This window comes from Coturnix japonica, chromosome 2 (genome assembly GCF_054131305.1).
Source record: "Coturnix japonica strain WE chromosome 2, WE-NBRP24, whole genome shotgun sequence".
In the NCBI taxonomy this organism is placed as follows: domain Eukaryota; kingdom Metazoa; phylum Chordata; class Aves; order Galliformes; family Phasianidae; genus Coturnix; species Coturnix japonica.
The window spans coordinates 110094164-110115716 of NC_140664.1; the positions used below are offsets into that span (position 1 = coordinate 110094164).

At 41.2% G+C, this 21553-nt stretch overlaps 1 protein-coding gene and 1 long non-coding RNA gene across 5 annotated transcripts; one reads left to right on the plus strand and one right to left on the minus strand.

The window, feature by feature from the left end:
- Nucleotides 1-271: 271 nt before the first annotated feature.
- LOC107309162 (uncharacterized) lies at nucleotides 272-5823 on the minus strand. 2 transcript variants are annotated; one of them, XR_014943633.1, is made up of 4 exons: nucleotides 5494-5823; nucleotides 4072-4262; nucleotides 3830-3905; nucleotides 272-3096 (listed from the first exon to the last, which is right to left on the minus strand). It is a non-coding gene; the product is annotated as an uncharacterized LOC107309162 (long non-coding RNA). The 2 variants fall into 2 exon arrangements; XR_014943632.1 differs by lacking the exon at nucleotides 272-3096 and having other exon boundaries at nucleotides 3696-3905.
- Nucleotides 5824-5897: 74 nt separating this feature from the next.
- LOC146762122 (uncharacterized) lies at nucleotides 5898-16078 on the plus strand. Of its 3 annotated transcripts, none has more exons than XM_085540562.1 (3): nucleotides 5898-6157; nucleotides 7024-7169; nucleotides 15779-16078. In XM_085540562.1, the coding sequence occupies exons 1-3, from the start codon at nucleotides 5915-5917 to the stop codon at nucleotides 15789-15791; spliced, it is 402 nt and encodes a 133-aa protein (XP_085396688.1). In that variant the 5' UTR covers nucleotides 5898-5914; the 3' UTR covers nucleotides 15792-16078. The 3 variants fall into 3 exon arrangements, with proteins under 3 accessions (XP_085396688.1, XP_085396687.1, XP_085396689.1); XM_085540561.1 differs by lacking the exon at nucleotides 15779-16078 and adding an exon at nucleotides 11945-12997; XM_085540563.1 differs by lacking the exon at nucleotides 15779-16078 and adding an exon at nucleotides 7511-8722.
- The last annotated feature ends 5475 nt before the right edge of the window (nucleotides 16079-21553 follow it).

Below are 21553 nucleotides of genomic sequence, written 5' to 3' on the forward strand. Positions count from 1 at the left end.
TTCAAACAACAATTGTGAGCTTGGGAAAGCTCCAGTTGTGAATGTATTTGAGGGAAGTTGTCTGTTTCAACCTATTACTTGCTTACATCGTTTATCCTAAACTTGAAATGTCTATGCCTGGTTTCAGTAGAGTCATGTATTTAACCTGTGTTATAACCCCCAACACACTATTTAAGGATTTAAAATGACTTCTCTTTTTGGTATGTTAAGTTGAACCTTGAAATATTTGCATAGGTATCCAGTGGGCAGCAACGGAAGCAGGAAACGAAGATGTGCAAAATCTGCTTTACTTTCCTCTTTCCAACAGAACGAGTTGACAACTTGGCTAGGAATTTGCCTTTTTTCCATGAACTTTAGATCTAGTTAATGGACGTTTTTCCTTACAGTTGACAGGTCGACATTCAGATCACACAATTGCAAAAAATACTTGAGAAGGAAGTAATAACAACCTCTCTGCTTGATAATTATGCTCTTTCAATAGTTTCACATTTACTTTACGTCATTCGCATGGCAAATGTATGTTGTTTTGATCCACTGGTAAAGGGGATGGGAGTCTTTCTTGGGGGTGGGGAGTGGTGGCATGCAAATACAAACTTATGGGGTGTTTGAAGTCTTGAAAGCTCGTTGTTCTACTGTTAAACTTCTGTGACTTTTTTTTTTTCATGGTACGTTCTTAGAAATTAAAGCAAGATAGGCACGATGTTGGCTATGAGTTCAGTGACAGGAGCTGAATCTTGAGTCAACCTAATGCCGGAAACCAGCAGTTCTGAACAAAAACTACAGGGATCAATTACTGCTCCTTAATTTTCAGTTCATGTGTGTGTTTTTAATATATGAGAAGTAGGTTTTCTGTCCCTCTATTCCCTTCCTTTGAAAACAGAGTAATGCTGTGGTTCAGGTGTGTTGCAGTGTCATAAGAAAACAGAAGATGAGGTTGTCAATTACAGGCCCAACTTGCCTCAGCAAGCCCTTTCTGCAGCAATGATGTGATAGACAACATAACTTGTTGGTAACTGTTGTGGGAGGAAACAATACACACTGCATGATTGAAGTACAGTGACTGACTGATATGTACAAAGTGGTGGTGAAGATAAATCAGTGTTGGTACTGGCTACTCAGGCTCTGTTCTCTGTCATTTACAATGAATTTAATTTGCTTTCCCTACTACTTCAAGTGTTACGAAGTGTTTAGGAAATGAGAGGAATTGCACTTAGTGTTGTGTCATATGTAGTGGGGGAAGAGTGCATTCTTTAGTTTTGATGACTCTGTATGAAATCATGTTACTTGGGTAGGGGGGAGGAGGTGGTGAAGCCAAACAGAAAGGCAAAACTTGATGCCTGTAAAGAGTTCTGCCAGCTGAGCTTGTTCTGGTAATTCTCCATACACTGGAGAAAGGGGGGAACTTGCTGAGAACATAATGAAGCGGTATGTTCACTCCCTGTACCTTCAGTGTTTTGGTTTCCCAAGCAGCCTGCATGATGCAAGTGAAACCCTGTAATGGTTTTGTAACACGTAGGATCTTTTCCTGGGAAACCCCCTTCCTATTACACTGATCTGTTTCGCCACAAGTTCTGCTGCCCCTTTTAACAGTTGTCCTCTTGCTTTGCAGCTCTTAGGCCTGTTTGCATTACAGCAGCAGTTTGAGTGGTAGCCCTAAAGGGTAAGGGAGGAGCTTATAGTCTGCCATAGAGGGTGGCTGTGGACAAATTCCTATGAAGTTGTTGTTCTCATACAGTTTTTCACCAATCTGTGATTATCTTTTTTCCCCTCCTTGCGTACTTGATCACTTTCTAGGTATTGTGTGATTTCTCATAGCCTTTGTCATCACTGAAGCTGCACTGCATTTGCACAGTACACCACAGTAATAAAAGTTCACACAGCTGTATGTGTCATCTTGATACCTGATCATGTAATAAATACAAATTGGTAGCGGGTGTCCTGTTGTCTCATTTATAGGCCTTTTTTTACTCTGTTCTCAAGGCTGTTGCTATGGAAAATGGGTAAAGCTCTAAACTGCCGCTGTACTGGGTGTATTTTGGAACAAAGGTACTGAGATCTTCAAACTGAAGCTGACAGTGAGGGCAGTGGCTTTGTCGCATCTTCCCTCTTCAAGTTTCATAGCCCTGCTGATTGTGTGTAAAACAAGACTCTAAGCTTTGTGGAGAAAGTCTTAATCTGTAAAAACGTGCTTCTGAAGAAAAGGGGATCTATTGAATAAAACCATGATGTGAAGTTAAAGCTGTGTTTTGTTGCAGTACTGCTAGTGATCAGCCAAAGCATGTGTGGTATTAAAGGAGACTGCTGCGTTCTATGGGAGTTGCTTGCAGTATTCCTCTCTGTTCAGTTTCCTCTTCTGTAATGCTGAGAAAATTGCATTCTAATAAAGTACTAAACCTGTGTTTTACCTAATAAATACTCTGCAGTGCCTGTAAGTTTTGCTACCAGTAGTAACAAGGAACAGACTTATCCACCACTCAGTGCTTTTCTCTATACATCTTAGAGGCAACCTTTGCTAACCTTGTACAGACAGTGCAGTTTGAGTGTTAAAAAGTGTCAAAATTAACAATTTTCTTTGAAACCGACTAACAATTTTCAGCATAACGGTAATTTTCACTCTTCTACTTAAAAAATGCTCCAACGTGTCATTCACATCGTACACTTTCATGGAGCCCAGTTTCCATACTAAGCGTCTCTCTGGCTCTAAACACTTGCTACTTATTTAGACAGCAGAGTAATGCTTCCCGTTATATCCATGGCAACTACAACAGATCCTAAGAGTGCAATAACGCTATTGGATAAAGCCAATTCTCATCTACAGAACCTTTTCAGTCACCACCAGTGTTTTTGCTAACATGAAATCCAGCGTGCTCCGCTCATAGTGCCAATGGAGGTGACCCGCTATCGCTACTGCTGAAACACTGCCTTGCTGTACTCACATTCATTGTGGTTTCCATCAACAGCAAGCACTGATAATATGAAGTAGAGGTCTGTCATCCTCATGGAGGAACTGAATTCCACGCTTTAGCTGCACTTATATGTCAGATGTCATTATGTCAAACTAGATGCAGATCACCAGATGGCAGCGCACTGACGGTCCTAAGTAAAATATACAATTGTGTATTGTTAGAGCTATGCAAGTGCTACGGCCAAACTCCTTTCGAATTACGGACAGGAGAGAACTAAGCCAATGAATTCCTGAACCTTGTTCATGTTGAACACATTACCAAAGCTGAACAGAGGAGGAGGGTAATTTATAGAGCAGGAAGCACCAGCCAACTTAGAGGTTCCCGATGCCAGGTGTTCCAGCTGTACACAAGAAGCTGTATGGAAAACATTACTAAGGCTCCTACAATGGAAATCATAAGATGCCACTTGAGCCCTGAATGAAAGGAATACAGGGAGTTGCTCCATGGGTAATGACTGCAGCTATGAACTGCAGAAGAGGGAGCCTCTAATTAAGAAGTTGCTTTAGAGAAACACACTGAGAGCTGCTGTGGAAATACAAATTGGCATTAGGTTTCAGAAACTGAATCGTTAGCTGAACTAATTAAGCAAGCTAGCAGCCCCATCTAACACTGAACATCAGGTCATGTGGAAGATAGGGTCTTCATAGCTTTCAAATCCTAAACAAGTTACTGAGAAACAAATTCACATTGAGCCAACGCGAGATGCTGTGGAAGGTGGACACCAGCATGTTTAAACTCTTCAGGTAAGTTTTATTGTTTTGCTTGAGAATGGCCTGTGTTTAATCAAATATAACAGAGTGAGTTATCATTCAGTAACCACTGACTGTAACCCAATCCATTAAACAGGTGTTTCCCATATTTACCTTCAGCATGTTTTTTTGTCGGGGACAACAGAAACTGGAAACAGCCCTTCGAGGAGATCTAGTAGTTTTGGTTACCCTGTAACAGGAAAAGATACAGAACAAAACTCCCACTTCTTAAAGCATGGTTATCTTATACAAAAAGTAAAAAAACCCAAAAGCCCAAGTCCAGGAGGAAATCCCAATGGAAGAAATCATATTCCTTTCAAAACCATTCAGCGCTCAGTTTCCTGCAGTGCTCTTACCTCAGCAATAAAAAACACACCATATTCTTCCTCGCTTACTCTTAGAGTTTTCCCTTCTTATATTTCTTCCATCATTTAGCTGACATAGAGCTTCTTTCTCCTCCTCCTGCAGTTTCAACTGTTTCTTTCCTTGTCTTGGACAAGAGTTTGGAGTTACCCCAAGCTTCGGGACATGCTTTCAGATGAATATCCTGAAAACAAAAATGAAACTTCTGTGAATCAACAAGCTAACAACAGCAATCTTTAAATTGACTAAAAACAGCTGCTGCATTTCAAACATACACACTGAGCAATCCATTCATATAAATTAACTAAGTAAATGTCAGTCACAGCTTAGAACTGCAGACACAACTGTACTGTATAGGTACAGAGGCACCAAACCCACCTGTGGTAGAATGTGACATTCAAAAACATTGGCAACCAGTTATTCAAAAGCAGACATGTAAAATCATGGCAATTCTGTGCTTTCAATGTCTTCTGTATATCACTCCACAACTATAAACAGCATAAACTACACAAAACCTGCAGTTGTAATAACCTCATATACGTTTGAAGACCAGATTGATCTTACTACCACTGTTTGTATTTCCCCACCAGCAGGTATTCAAACATACCCGTACCTGCTCATGCTTATTATTGCTTCAAAACTAATTCAAAACATCATTTTTCATAAAGCTGACTTTTCTCCACCGGTATCGCACCTATATGTCAATTGTGTGTCCTTTATTCCTGTATGTTTTATTGCTTTTACAGCACTTAAGACTATATGGGGATGTAAATTATAAATAGTCTCATTTATTAATGCATTTATTAAGCAATATAAGCATTTATTAATGCATTTATTAAGCAATATAAGCATTCAAGGCACACAAATGTCAGCTGTTTTTTTCCCCCATGTCTTACTTGTATGTATAGGTCCATACAACCTACTCATATATGACCTAACAAATGTGACCTACTAGTGTAACTAGGACAAGAAAAGGTAAGCAACCATATTTTCAACAGTGGATGTCATGTAAACCAGTACAGGATACACCATCAGCCATTAAGGAGTAAATCTATGATGGCTCCTCCAAAAGTAAAGCTTCCTGTATTATTAGGACCACACTCTGGAGTCTACCATGGGGGAAAACAGATAGAAAGGTTAAAAATAGCTTTGGTCTATTTTTACAAAAGGCAAAATGGAGGTTATAAGTCAGCTGAAACGCTTGGAAATTCATTATACAGTTGCAATAACATTTTGGAGATGCATCTAAGTGCCAAGTATCCAAGCCAAGCACGTAGGAACTACTGCATCTTCTGTCACCACACAGTGTATCATGAAAGTATCAGATCACAAGTTATTCAGGCTTAATGAAACTTGGTGCCCACCAGTGATCTGACTCAGAAAAGCAGTCCCTGAAGCCACAGGGCTCTACTCACCTTCAAGTCACGGATGAACGCAACTCTTCCACTGGATTAGGGTCCGAGAAATCACTTGCAGACAGAAGTGCAGCAGGGACCACATCAGGTTTGACTGAAACTAGCAGGTATCTATTGCCTACCTTGAGTACAAAGCTTCCACACTGACAGAACAAGCAGATGAAGAGAGACAACAGCCAGCTCCCTTGTTAGCAAAACGATCCATCGTGTTACCTCACAGCACAACGCTGCCCTAGTTGCTTTCGATCCCTGCTGTCTGTGGTAACCTCGGCGGGAGAAGGAGCCCACGAGGAAAAGCTCACGGTTCCACTCTTCCACCACCCCGGCACTGAGAAAGCTCTTCCCCCCTCACTTTCTGGCAGGGATCAGCCCTCTCTCGTCCCCGTTCCACGCCTACCACCACCCCTACACCACCTCCCTCATGGCGGCGGCGGCTCCCCCTGGCGGGCAGACCTCAGCCGCCATCCAAGAGCACGGCAGCCATGACGTGCCCGCTACAGGGTTGCTCCAGGCGCAGCCCCGCGGCTCGGCAGCTGGGTTTGGCTCCCAGCGGAGCTCCACGAAGCTCATCACGACGCTGACTTGGGAGCTGCAGGGCAACAGAGCCCACAGAGCCGCTCCCTTAACAGCCACCCAGAGACGTGGCCTCCGCGGCGCCGCTGAGGTGAGGGAGGTGGGGCGAGGTGCGGGGCTGCTCGTCTGTCAGCCCCCCGGGCTCTGGAGTTGACCTTCGTTCCCTTAATAAAAGAAATAAAACAAAATAAAAACACCACTTGATAAACTTTTCATATCGTTTTTCAGCTTGTAAATCAAGATTTCTAACCCATCACAGCGCCTAAGGGGAGGCAGGAGCCTCTGCGTGGCCGCCGAGAGCCACTACAGCTAGCAGGCACGTTAGCTTTTCCTGTAGCTAAATACTGGGTTTTAAGATCACAGAATCACGGAATTACCAAGGTTGGAAAAGACCTAGAGGATCATCTAGTCCAACCATTACCAATACTAACCAGCTAAATCATATTCATCAACACAACATCCAAATGTTTCTTGAACACTCCCATGGTCGGTGACTCCACCACCTCCCTGGGCAGTGCATTCCAATGCCTGACTACCCTTTCCGAGAAGTAATATTTCCTAATGTCCAGCCTGAATCTCCCCTGGCGCAGCTTAAAACCATTAATTCCCTCTAGATGTTAACAGAAGCTGGTAGGATTTTATCCAAGCTTTGAGTCCTTTAGTAACTGCAGAGGGGCCAAGAATATGGATATCAAGAATTTGTCTCCTAGTTTTAGACTCCAATCACCCTTCTATTTTATTACCTGTAAGGTTTCTTACCATCCCATTTTGTTGTCAGCCTAACCATAACTCCCTAGCAACAGTTTTATTGCTTTCTTCACAGGTGCACCTGTTTTTTTTTCTTTACATTGATTAGTTTTACAAGGACAATTGATAGTGTCTCTTTACAGTTTAGTTTTAGGACCCAACGTGTTTATTTTAATCTGTGCCTTAAGGCTTTCTTCCTTTTTCATACAGCAAGCCAAAAGCCTGCTGAAGCTGCAACACAACAGGAGTCCCAGAGGTGTGTGCCAGAGCAGGATGTTGCACACAGTGTCATGGTCAGAACACAGAGCCAGTGGAAATAACAGTTGTGAATTGAAGAATACTTGCTATCTTCCTAGGTAAGGTGATAAATGGGAAGTGACCGATTCTCCCATTAAATAGATAAAAAGAAAAGCATTCAAAACCAGCAAAATAAAACAAAAAATTCCAAGCAGGGACACGAGCTGAAAGACGAGGAAAAGAAGACATGTACACAAAAAAATTCAAGGAAGAAATCTAAGCAATCATCCATCAGAACTAAGTAGACTGAAACACAAAAAATAAAATCATTTGACAGGGGTAGCAGGGATGTGTTGATTTTATCTGGGAGACAGGAGGGGAAAAAGACAAAAGCCATTGTTTAGTCCACATGGTTAGCACTTATCAGTAGAAATGAATACATTTCCATTTCTTTTTTCAGATAAAGCGGTTGCTTTCACGATAGTGGCATCTGTGGGATCCAAGGATATTTAATGTGACAAGAGGTCCTGACCTATTGGAGGCAGCTGATGTCATGATAACCTTGATAGTCAGAGGCGCTGTAGTACTCTTGGCTACTAACTACTGATGTACAGGAAAGCAAGGAAGGCTTAGTACTATCAAGAGCTGCTTCTTGGAGGAAGCTAAAAATTTTAATATATATTTTTCTTATTACTTATTGAGGCAATGGTATGTCAGGATCAATGTATCGTGGAGACTGTAGAAAGACTGTTTAGCAAGACAAGATGGTTCGGAGTGAGAGGGAGATACTGGATTGTGTTTTGCGGACTTAGCATTGAGGAAGATGGTATCCAGCTGGCAATGGAGTTCACAGTTAAATCACAAATACATTTTGACTCAGTTGGGGTTGCTGGAACAAGAGTTACATACTTCTAAAACTTTCTCCAGTCTTAAATGAAGTAGCAGGTTTAGGAGTCTAGCTTAGGCTGACAATTTCAACTGGAATGCAGTAATTCCTCCTGGGCAGATGCATATTGCAGGGTCAGAGACTGACTCTTCAGCATTTAGGAATCCACACCTGTCAGAAAATATTTTGCTATGCTTAGAGAGAAGACTTCAGCCTTGAGGTTTCTTATTTAAAATGCATTTATATTATTGACAGACGCTTGAGCAATTCTTGAAATTTATTCCTGTTCCATACAGCCAAAATAACCACCTCACTCTCTATTCCCACTGTGTCGGATGTTGAACCACCTTATGAAACTGTTAGTTTAATAATGATTCTTTCTTGCCTGCCATATCTACTGCTTGGGTCATTTAAATGACACCAGGGAGCTTTTGACTTCATTTTAAATAATATATAGATTTTCTTAAGCTACTCTTTGATGAGCAGAAAGGAATTAGATGCTGTCCCCTAAATCACAGCTCCCTGTAATTACAGCTAGACTAAGCATCAAAGGCCATAGTCTCTTTCATTTGCGTGCACTGAAATCAAACCTAAAGTATTAAACTACTCTAGATAAAATAGTAATATTATCCCCTAAGATTCAGAGTGTTACAGTGTCATCTTCATAATGAAAAGTATTATTTTTCAGGCAGGGTGCCCTCCAGCTAGGTTAATAACACTTTTGATTCTGTTGGCCCTGAAACAGCACCTGGATTTCTGCACAGTAAAGCTCAGCTGCTCCCTGCATTTTTATGTCTGTGCTTTGACTCTGCATTTGAACTTTAATGGGAAAACACCACAAAACTATTCAGTAAAAATCTTTCTGCTTAACTAAATGTAAGATGTCTGATTCAGTGACATTATAGTCACTGTTAGTCTGCTAATTTAAGTTTCTCTAGCCTGAAATACATAAGGGGTTGTAATGGTTGGACTGGATGATCTTCTAGGTCTTTTCCAACCTTGATAATTCTGTGATTCTGTGGTTCTGTGGGTTCCTAGTTTGGATGGGAATTATCAATCATCCCGCAGTACTGTGTCTGCATTTTGTCCCATCACAGGCACAGAGGTACCCTCTTACTTCTTCAGGTTTGCACTGCTCCAGCTATGTGAAATAGACGGCAAACTGGGAGGAGATGTATAAAACATGTCTGATAGCTGCTCTTTTGTGGTTAGACACAAATCTTGCCCTGCACACTCCTGCCTGTGAGGATCCTTCGTGCATAAAACAGCTGCTCTGAACTGGAGACCAACCTGATGACTGAAGTCCTTGGGAAGGGAAATGGGGGTTTGCTGTCAGGATTTTCTCCTGTTTCCCAGCCCATTTAGTGTGACTTTGATGCAGCCCAACCTCTGAGCTATTGCCACCAGGACAGTCCCTGCAGGAGACACAGATGATCTGTCTAAATAGGAGACACGGTGAGGGACTCGTAGTGTTAGGCAGGTGATGGGGCTTGGTCATCTGAAGGGTCTTTTCCAACCTAAAAGATTCTGTTTCTCCCACACTATTTGCTGCAGTAGCTTGTGTATTAATCTTCTGGTTCCCTTATTCTTTGTTTTGTAAATTTGTGTAAAGGCCAAAACAAAGAAATGCTGGGGATTTAGAAGAGGAAAAGGGGGACACAGATGTGGAATGGAAGAGGTTAAGAATGACAGAGAAACAGCCCCAAGCCTCCTCAGGCAGCTGAGGAGACATTTTGCTCTGTGTTTGGCACAGGCATAGCTAGCTGTTACTTAAGTGTCATAGTCAACATGAGGTATCTTTCATTACATCATGCACTAGAGCGATACAGAGCCGTTGGCAAAAGCATACATTTACAGGCATGATTACCAAAAATACTGTGATTATGCATGCAGCCGTGTATTTCAGAAACAGTCCAACTGGCTCTTCAGTGCTTTAACAAGGGCTTTTTCACATCAGCTCTGTTTACCATACTGTGACATTTACTGCTTTTGAGAAATGTCTCAAAATATTTTAGAAGAAGAGTCTAAAAGCACTACAGTGATATGAACCAAAAATGCAGATTTTCAGTGCCAGTGGTGAGAAACAAGATCTTTGGGTGCTAAGAGAGCAGAGCATAAACCACCAGATTTGGGGTTCCCTGCAACCAGCACCACAGGGCCTCTTCTTTTTGATGACAAGCACCTGTTTACTCTCTTACTCATGCTGAGTGCTTGGTATTTCTGAGGAGATTAGTTCTAGAAGTGTATCCCAGGAGACCAAACCTGCTATTGGTATCCTGCATGTTCTCTGAACCTACAGTGGAAGAAGGCTGCACATCACTGTACCTGTTCTATCCGCTGTTACCAAATGGGGAGCAAAGCACTCCCAAGAGTGTCAAATTCCTCGCTTTGCTTTTTTCCTTTAGACTTTAAAATCTGCCCCATATCAATCTCCTTATTAACCAGTTATTCTTTTTATTTCCCGAGTTATTTTTATCATTATTATTGCTTGACGATAAAGATCTCCAACTTCTTTGCTCATCTTCCAGTATTACCCACATTTTCTTGGCAAGCTTCTAGAAGGAAAATAGGAGAAGGTTATGAGGAAATCAGAAGTTGCACTGTGACTCACTCAGTGGAAGCAAGACATCTGATTCCACTCATTTTTTCTGACAAATTTGAGTTTATTTTAATAACAAAATTATTCAAGGTGGATAATAAGGTTATTTCAGGAAGGTTTGCCACTTGCGTAAAACCCAGGAGGAGAAAATCTGACCTACTGAAAAACATAGGTTGCCATGTTCATAACCAACCTTTAATTTTATGCCTCACTTTTTGTATTTAAAATTAACTGGATGTGCATTCTAGGAAGAGTGATTACATCTAGATAATAGCACAGAGGCCCAAATCTGAGGTCAGAAATCAAATGTTTTCCCTGTTTTCCACATAGGATGGCTGAGCGTCTGAATTGATCCTATCTGCCCCTACCTGTAATTTCATGCCTGCAATTAAAAGCAAAGAGCTTTCCATTCTCGTTCTTATTTCAACATTTGGTTCACACAACTCATTTATTAGAACCGTCTCATTTGAGTGTTCAGCTGCACATAATGACACCAAAACCCAAGGCTGGACATGCATGACCAGTTGATGATACCAGAATAGTACATCAAAGAAAGTGTCTTGTAGATGACTGGTCAATAAATCTGCTTGACAATTTAATTGGTATAATTGATAAAATCCATATAACTACTAGGGAGGAAATTAAATTACTTTATACAAATCAGATTGGGATTTAGATTAAAATTTTCTGGGTCAATTCTGTTTCATGCAAATTATGTTATGGAGGACCCCCTGGTTTGGAACACATTTATTAAGCTATCTCATAAAAAGTGTATTAATTCATACAGAATAGCAGAGCCTAGTATCCCTACGCACAGTTTCTCATGTGGTCTTCAAATCTCCACATCTGCATGCATAAAAATGCCGCCGTAACCACAAGCAGAATTACTGTTTTGTGCTTACATGAGCAGACCTTGTCTTAGGAGACACAACAGGTTGTAGTAATGCTGTAACAAGGGAGTGCTAAAGCACTTTTCTACTATGTTTTTCACAAAGGCTTTTTACTGAGTCAATGGTGAAGTTTTAGGATGTCATCCAGTCTTAAACTAAGAGGAAGATGGCTGGAGGAATGGAGATCTGTGGCTTGCATTCTAAATGTTGAGAGAATAATTAGAGCAGCTTCTTCTAGCCTTAAAACCCATGGTAGAACATACATATAGAACTGTTTTGGGTTGTTCTGTTGTTGTTATTATTGTTGTGGTTTTGTTTGCTTGTGTTGTTTTCTTCTACTCTCCAAACCTCATGGAAAGCAAAAGGATAATTTGCTCTTTCTGCAATATAGAAGGAACCGAATGATTTTTGCTGATCCAGTTGTTTCTATGATGATGCTTTGGGACCATCCCAGCACCTGAAAGAGAGGTGTGATTTCTTCCACCAGCTCTTGGAGTTCTCTGCTTATTTCTAATACAGGAGACTGTTGGAAGAAAGCCAGTGATTCTGGCATGCAGCCTTGGAGGTACTTGAATACTCACTGGCTTGAAAGCATAGAAGCGTATGAAGCTGTTGTCTGTCCCTGCTCTTTAAGAGCACAAAGCCTGGATGCTGCTCTGCTCCCACAGCCTGCTCCATGGAGGCTGCGCTGCAGTGTAGAAGATGCCTTTTGTGGGAACATAACACCATCTACCAGTTGTCAAGGAAAAGCAATGGTCAGAAGCCTGCTGCTTGTGTTTACATGACTGCATACCAGCTGCACGGTAATACTGTAATCAAAGCTGTTTGGGCAATCATTGTTATGCTGGTGCTGTTTAGCAGCTTGCTTCCAATATTGCATTACAAAAATTACATATTTCATATAATCAGGTCTGTCTCTTACTTAATCATCCTACTCTACGTATAAATCTTTGAAATGGACAGGTCTATAAATCACATGCATTTTTCATTTACCGTTTATTCTAAGCCAGGCAGTTTCTTATTTAAATTGCCATATGAATAAATCTAATAATCCTTATTCACTTACATCATCTCAAACTTTAAATCTAGTTCTGACTGAGGTCATAAGTGAAACCAGTATTAAGGGCAAAACTAGCAGCTGTAACAACTATAATAGCTCACCAAATTATATTAACGGGCTGAAATAGCATTAAAAATGAGGAAGAATTGAATTACATTATTAAAGCATGCTATGCTGAATCAGGCAAACATTTGGCCTAAACAGAGATCCTGAATGTGCATGTGCTCAGTTTATCATCACACTAGTCCATATGCCCTGGAAAAATGAGGAATAAAGACACTTCTCTAAATATGTCTATTTATAAACTGTGTTTGTATGTGGTATTATACAGACTTTTTAAATGCAGTAGCCAATTCAAGTCAACTGTCCTGACAGCTAAAGCAAAAAAAAACCACCCTTGGTGAAGGATAGGCAGTTTGGATGATCTTCCATAGAGTATGATCCTGATCCTTTCATTTAGCAATACAGGAGTGCCCACGGAAGAGCTGTCAAGATTTTTCCTTCCTCTTCTGAAAATAAAATAAAATAAGATAAAATAATAAAATAGCTACTTAAAAAAGAAACCCATCTGTCTTACAGTCATCAGCTTACAAAAAAATATATGAAAATTCATGGATAAAGGAAAGAAAAAGATTCCTTTTGTGCAGGAAACAGTCGTGTCCCATGTTACTTATCTGATGGTGTTATTAATTGTAGCTTATGTCACACGATCTGAGTTATGAGAAATGGTGAAAAAAAAACACCATTCCTTGCATGTTTCTGTTGCAATGTCCCTGCCAAAACACAGCATTAAATAGCTGCCATAATTTTAGCCATATAGTTATGACACCATTACATTTAAATTCTATTTCTGCAGCCAGGACACCAAGGAACTGCATAGATGCCTGGTCCTGAATCCTGAAGGGGAGCACTGCGTCCCTCTAGATTTTAAATGTACCTGATGGGCAGATCCACATCTGTGCATACAGATGAGATGCTGCAAACATCTGCTGTTCTCTCTCAGAAGGGGCAGCACTGGCTTTGTAAGCTGTTCATGACAACCTCGAGGAAATCATATTAAGTCTTTGTGCTTCAGTTCAGCCTGGTTGTACAGAGGATGTGGATCAGGCTGGGGAGACTCCATGCCCAGCACAGGATGGGTCCAACCCAGCAACAGTATAACTCCTCCAGCAGCATAACACGTGGAAATGACTTAATCGTGCTTCAACCAAAGCAATGCATTTTGTGCCAAGACTCTGGGCATCATTCAAGTTCCTCCCAGCACGGTGATTCGCCTTCAGCACAAACAGGGATATGATGCACTGCACTGTTCACAATCTTCCATGTCTTAGTGTCAGTGATTAACTTTCTATAAACTCTGACATGCCTCTACATTAATAGGAACAAATGAAATCACAGAGCAGTTGAGCCCGTTTAATTAACGGGACCACGTGGTACAATTTCAAAATGAAATATGTCTGTCGCTCCCTTTTATTTATTTATTTTTTTAACAAATAGATGAATACACTTGTGTCAATGCAACGCCTTCGTGGTCTGCCAGTAAACAAAGCAGCAGTGCTAGGCAGGCTTACGGAAGATCTATGAATGTAATTTCTGAGCTATTTTCTTGTATTAAATCGGATGCTCTAGACTACAGTTTCCCTCAAATAAAACACAGGAGACCTCCACCCTATGGAAGGAGTTGCTAATATTCTTTGAGTCAACGCACTGTCATCATGCTCTGTAGCTTTAACACAATATCTAGCAGCACCTGCCAGTCTTCAGTGCCAAGAGATAAAGAATGGTGTTCTGTGCTGTACGAACTGACAGCAAAAAGGGAAATGAACAGCTGATGTGAAAAGTCTTCATTCTGTCAGACTTAAAAATGCCTCTGCTTTGTATCCTGTCTGTGTCTGCACTCAAATGCTGAACATACTTCTGGGAGCTGTATAAATAAATAATGTTCTTATTTGATGATAGCTTTCTGGAAAGACTCATTTGTGAAGTAGAGAAGTGGCTTCGCAAAGATAAGTCATAATCTCCCTTTCCACAATCCCTGTCGTGGGTTTAATCTATGGTACAAACTCCTTGAGACAGGGATTAGCTTTTGAATTTAGGTCACTACAGCATATAGCCCCTAACAGGTCTGATTCCATGACGCTCTGATTCCTGAGCTCTTCTGGCTGTGGCAGTTCTTGATCAGTGCTAGTAGACAAAAGCGTATTGCAGATCTACACAACCCACTACACACGATTGGCCAGAATTATTAGTTATTATTTATTATCACTGTTCAAATAGATTGCATTACGCCAAATAGCAGAAGAAGTGAGGTGAAGTAATCAGCATTACTTTATTGGTAAGATGAAGGAGGAGGAGAGCTGAAAACAGTTAATTTTGCAAGGGCAGGGATAAATGTGTGATATTAGAGAACACTAAAAGCTAAACAGAGCACCACATCTAGTATGAAAGTTAGCATAGCTGTTTTGCAAACAAAATGGGGCTGAAATCGTCATACATTCTTCAAACAGAAGAGCTAATGGCTTGCACAAGAAGGTCTTGTAGATACAGTCATCTGTGTGTGTGCACGTCTGAAGTTGTTTGTCCAGACTGTTTGAACTGGTGTATTCACAAAGAAAATGAATTGCCAGCACATGCTCTTTACTGATGTAAGTTGTACTAGCAAATCTCTTTTAATGGGGATGAGGTGTAGAGTTCACCTAATTCTCTCCTAATGCTTTCCTTGTCTCTTCTCTCCACTCCTCACATCCTCCCTATACTCAAGCAGCATTTTGCACTTGGATTAGCTACCCCATTGTTAAGCTAATTCCTTCCTTCCTTTCAAAACTCTCTTCAGGTGTCTTCCTCCCATTTAGGTTTTGCTCGGTGTGCCCTTTGGCACTCCCTGCAACAACCTCCCCTTCTCTTGATCTTTCTGTTCTTATCCCCTATATTTGAATTAAATGATCTTCTTTGTGGGCCAGAGGTCTTGCTTCCTACGCCTTTAAAAAGAGATATTTTCATGTCCAGTACTGCAGAACTAGCAGCATGCGAGCCAAGAAGATGTTTTCTTGGAAATGAAATGGAAAAGAAATGTTTTCAAATTCAGTTCTGAAAATTCAGCTGTAATTTTGCAGTTGGATCGGCAAGCTGATACCACCATTTAAGAGGTATCTGTGTCATCTGCAGAAGGAACCTCTGCCCCAACCTCAGCAATTAGAAAACGGGAGAAGGCTGCTTTCCATAAATGTGTTACTATTTGCAAAGATCTAGATACAGGAATGAACAGCTAATTCACACGTATTCTCGTTCAACAGCCAAACCTACTGAACACACCCCTGACTTGAAAGAAGAGACCACTTGTTCTCCAAATTAAGAAGGTATACAGATGATTCTCAACGCAAAGCCTGGTTATACCCAATCACAATGGGATCTGAAAGAAAATGGAGGTGCTCTCTCTTGTTCACTTACAGAGCTCCTACAGATCTAACCCTCAGCACCATGGAAGAGACTCGCTCCACTGGACTCGGCTACGTGAATGCAGGTATTCTCATGGTTGGGATCTTTGTGCTGGCAAAACAAGATTCAGTTTGAATATTAAATTCTTTAAGCCCTGACTGCACATTTGAATGTCTCTTTCCAAGGCTTCTCAAAGTGACATATCCTTCCTGGGGGTGGTTTGCCACTGATATTTCCATCACTGATGCTATAAACACTTTATTTCACCAGCTGTGTAATAATCTGGGCAGAATACGAAAACTGCCAAGTCTGGATGCTTGAAATAATGAAGAATGTTTGGAATAACAAAGACAGTTAAAGCACAGGAACAGTATTGCCAACGTCAGGCCCAGCCACCTTGGACTCTCCAGCTCCAACCCCAACCATCTGCATGTGAAAAATAAGTGCCAAGTCAGCACAGAGTCCTGAGCACCAGCTTCTCTGTCCTTCTTCATCCTGGGTCAGAGCTGCAGTAGCTCCGCACTCAGGCAGGAATTAAGCCATGCCACACACTGTGTCTCTAAACCATCATCACTCATGAGTGCTAATGACACTTAATATGCTTTGCTTCTATACCATCTGCCAGCATACTCATATTCCTCACAATATGCATAACTGGGGCATAGCAGAGAGAAGAGGCATCAACCTCCAATTCCCTTTTTATTTTTTGCCTAGAATTTCTCTTGTTTTGTTTTACTTTGTTTTGTGCAGGAATTTAAGCTTCTTTTTCTTTTTTTTAAGAGCAATTAAGAGTCTGATGATATAAATATGTAATGGATGATATAAATAATATGGATGATATAAATAAGGAAATGCTTAATATCTCTTTTTGGAATATTAATGCATATGGCTCTCCATGTGAAGGTAGAAGGAGAAAAAAAAAAAGACAGAAACCAACTGAATAGGAGATCAGATCTCCTGGTTACCGATTGGCTCAACATCTGCCTAGAAAGTCTGTCGTAACACTGCTGCCAGATAAGACCATCAATTAAATGTTAGTCTAGCAACGGCTTTTGGAATATGATCTTCAAAAATCTAGGCTTGAATGGCAAATTTTTGTTATTGAGTCTCTGGACAGATGGATTTTCTGTGCCACTACTGAATCAGTGTTGTTTGGAGGCATCCTGAGGCATCTCCTGGCAGGCTTTAAAGAACTGCAATCATTAGGCAGGATTCGTTTTCTTTATTCTTGAGATGTACATCTAGAAGATTATTCTAACGCCGTAATCAGTCATCAAGAACTACACAACTGCAATTAGCAGCCCAACTTGTGGGCTGTCACATTCCATTCTTATGGGAAGAAATTGCACTTTTTGGCACTAAAGGGATACCCTCAAATCTGTTATCTGAGATAAACATCCCAACATATCTCCAGCGTGAGTCACATCTCGGGGCACCTTGTCTACACTTTGTCAGTGCACCGCAGCTTTTATTAGGCTGAGTAAAACTGGTTGTAATTATAACCAGTTCTAATATAACCTCTTCTAATTTAAGCTGGGTGAGTAATTTATCCAAGATCTTCCACCTTCTTTGTTTTCAAATTGTCCATAATGACAGTTTCTTACTAGAAAGTGGTCCATGGGCATCATTTCTTTCCACTTCTCTACAGATTCCACCATTCTCTTTCTGATTGTACCCTGTTTATCTTTTCTTCATTTTCTCTCTCCAGACTCTAACTACACCTGATCTACATGCATCATTAACCACCTCTGTACACGCTGCTTGTTGCTGAATTGTGCTCAGGTTCTGCTCTTACTGTTCTTTGCCCCTAAACCTGTGGAGTCACCCAGAACCATGCAGAATGAATGCAGAATGCTCTCAGTTCAGAAGGGGAATGTCTGACGCTTATATACACCAGTTTGTACACTGATAAATACATACTTAGCTGCAAGGTAATGTAAGAAGAGCAATCCGCCATGGCTCACCTCATTCTTTTACATTTAGCTGCTAAGGTGCTGTAATGACTCCACTAAAGCTGCATTATACTTTTCTTCTCTTATCACACCATTCCTTTTTCCTAATTCAATAGCCTTTTCTTTGTTTTTAGCACTTTGTTTTAATCACTTTCATAAAGCAGCATATTTGCCTGAGAAGGAACAGCCCCGACATCACAGAGATAGTTGTAGCTCACTTATATTTCTTGCAGATACAAAAATGTCATTAAAATGTGATGTTGAGGTAGTTAGATGTTCAACAGTTTATGGCATCCCAAGGCTATTTCACCCTTTTGAGGCCCATTTAGATCCTTCATTCCCCATGTATGATGGATCAGTGCACAGTAATTCCAAGTCTGGTGGCAGTGCTGGATGTTGGACTCGAGTCTCATTGTTTCTATCACCTGGTATCAGCCCTACCCAACCTCCCCTGATCATGCAAACCAAAAGACTCTCAGGTAGCTCTGTACTTGGAAGGTCTGTTCTTCTCTTCTAACCTGGAACAAATTCCTTAATTGCAGGTTTCAGGCTCTGCAGAGTGCCAGAGCTGCCAAGACTACTGTGAAAATGCAGCAGGGAAATGGGCATGCTGCTGCCCTAGGAGAAAAGAAAAGCATGTGAAAAACGAATTACATTATCTTAGCCTCTGAGAGAAGGCTACTCTTTGTTTTTATGGCTCCCAGGGATCCTGCATACTTTTGTTACTTTTGCTAGAAAGACCTGGATAACGCTGCTGAACATGGAGACCAGGCACTGAAACACAACGGTGTTTCCTTCTTTAGGGCAGTGGCTTCCATATGTAATAGATGGCTGGAATAGAGAAACAAAGCTGGAAAGAAATAGTGTTGCTGAAGTAGCTTAAAAAGAGAGACAAGAGGCAGATGAAAGTGCTATCTGTGCATCAGGCTCCAGGCTGGACTTAGCTCTTGTTTCCAATCAACTAGACTAAATCAGATGTATGCTTTTTGTGTGGGCGTTTTTTATTTTTCTCAGACATCTTTGACTCCTATAAAACCTTTGACTGTGTTATCTATAACAGTGATTCTAATACAACACTGAACCTTGCGAATGCTCACAGGCTTCTTCTGTATACGGTACCCAGTGGTTTTGTTACTCCAGCTGGTGACTTCCTTTAAATTGCTTCACAAGTGCAACAGAGACCTACAAAAAAAAACCCAGAAAAATATGTCATCTCCAAAAATAAGTATTTCAAGTGGCGGCATCTTTATTGCCATACAGCAGGTGGGGAAACCCTAGGAGAGGTGGCTTGAAAACAGCAGACAAATAAAGTACTTGTTCTATTTTCTGTTCCTTTATTAAAACCTCTCCTGAAAACCTAAAAGTCCCAACAGGTCTGTTTGTGTGCTTTCTGTATCGGTGTCCATCTAACCTGTGTCTATTGCCACCTCACTTCCAGGTATTTGCCTTGACCACATTAAAAGTTATCAGTGATCTCATTTCTTCCCTGCTGCAAATCGGGGCCATTTCAGATAATGCTTTGTGAGCTGCTGCATTATTTAGTGGCTGGTGTCAGTAGAGTGCTTGTAGGTTTTAATCGAGCATTACAATACAGCTACGTGCTCCAGAGCACACAAAACCATTGGCTTCTTATCTTGGGGTTTAGCTCTAAAGACAAAAATAAACCTGAAACACTCTGGTGAAGTGTAGGTATGCAAAGCTTTGTTTCCTGTATGGTAGAGGAAACTGAACAACCAGAGCTTTAGTGCTGTGGGTTGCCTACATGTCTGGCTTCACTCAGAGTTGGTTTGTCTGCTTTCACAGGCAGGTGGGAGCTGCCTGAAGGCACTGGTTACTTGGCAGAGCTGCTGGCTATTTCTTACTGTCAGCACCTAACTCCACCTATTCTCATTCAGGAGGTGGTGGAGTCACTGTCAATGGAAGTGTTCAAGAACCGCGTAGATGTGACAGTGAAGGACATGGTTAGTGGGCATGGTGGGGGTGGGTTGGTGGTGTGACTGGATGATCTTAGTGGTCTTTTCCAACCTTCATGACTCTGTGATTCCATGATTGTGAAGGCCCATACTTCAGTTTGTGGATAAGGTACTGCTATGTGTATGACTGTTTCACCAGAGACGCTGATGAAATGAATGCACAGGAAGAATGCATCCTACTGCACAAGCCAACCCACGTCTGTAATTAATAACGCATTTTGTGCTCAGCTGAAATGTGGGAGAAAATTCCTTCTATAAGCTGAAGCATGCAGAGATGTACAGCAGACATTTATGGTGGCCTCAGACATATTAAAGGTAACAAAAAGACCAAGAGGGTCCACGTAGTTTGAGTAAAGAGCAGCCTGCGCTCTGCACTGAGGAACACATGGATGGCAACAGGGCTGGGCTGATCAACAGTTGGGTACAGCTGTGTTTAACTGCTCTCTCTACTGTGTTAATCGGTACCAGAAAACAAATACTCTTTACTGTGTTGATGTGAAATGGAAACCTACTTCTACAATAAATTTTATGTCATCAAGATTTCATTAACTGATGATTCCTCCCCTATCAGATTTCAGCTTAGTGTTTTTTGCCTACCCATTTTTCCTTTGGGGAAAACACATTTTGAATATATAACATATGAAGATTGAGATGAGGACATTACAGTCAGTCCTGATACATTTGGTCGCCTTAGGGGAGGCCATAATCGAGCAGTGCTTAGCAGCCTCGGCCCAAAGAATGAGCTTTATAAACATCAAGTGGTATTTATTTCTGAAGCAGTTTATGTTTCCAAAGGGCTATTTTCAATAGACATTGTTCCTGGTACACAGAGACTGCAGAAAACACATGCATCATTTATTTTTTTATTATTATTTTTTTTTTGCATGGCGGTGTAATAGATGGTGATGGAAATAAAGACATTTCTACGGGGATAGGAAATGCATCTCAGCTCAGGTTCACACATCATTTGGTAAGCGAATTTTTGGCCTAGTGAAAACTAGATGATGAATGTATGGTATTCAGAGAATGTATTTATCTTGGAAGCTCTTGGGATCTTGTGCTTCTCTGGAAGGCATGTAACATAGTTTCTGTTGGTGCTGCAGGATAGGACAGGTACCTGCAAGCGCTTGCAAAAACAAAGAGCGGAGGACCGGAGGCACTTAAGATTACAATTCATTATAAGGACTATTAAAAGCAAAAAGAAAAAAGAAAGGAAATACAGTGGTGCTGTTGAATCATAATAACTACTTAAGAAGCAATTTTATGGCAAATAATTCAGAATACGCTACTGACGGGACACACATATTTTGTTGTAATTATGATGTTTTCTTTAGGTGGTGAAGGAAAAGAAGCAAGGGTAGGAAAGCAGCAATATCCCTGTCTAACTGTGCACCCACCGCGCTCCAGAGAAAACCAGGAGCCGTGCAGCTCCTGCACCTTCCTTACCAGAGGTTTTGTCGGCTGCCCTCTAGTGAGGCTGTGCAGTGGCACAGCCCCAAGATCTGCAGCCAGCGGTGGGTTTGACCACTTCGTCCTGGTCTGCAGCATTTAATTTGCAGCCTTCTGTCCCACGTCAAAGCGATCAGGCACTGGAGAAAAGGGGGAGCAGGAAGGAGAAGGGGTAAGAGATGAGTCTATGGGAGTTTCTCAGCGTGGTCATCAAAAGGCAGTGGCCTGGCATGTGGTCTGTATTAGTGCTGGAGGAGAT

Coding starts and splice junctions, on each gene's coding strand:
- LOC146762122 (XM_085540561.1), top strand. CDS start 5,915: ATGGCGGCGGCGGCTCCCCCTGGCGGGCAGACCTCAGCCGCCATCCAA. Junction 6,158..7,023: donor GCCTCCGCGGCGCCGCTGAG/GTGAGGGAGGTG, acceptor TTTTTCATACAG/CAAGCCAAAAGCCTGCTGAA. Junction 7,170..11,944: donor AATACTTGCTATCTTCCTAG/GTAAGGTGATAA, acceptor TTTCTAATACAG/GAGACTGTTGGAAGAAAGCC.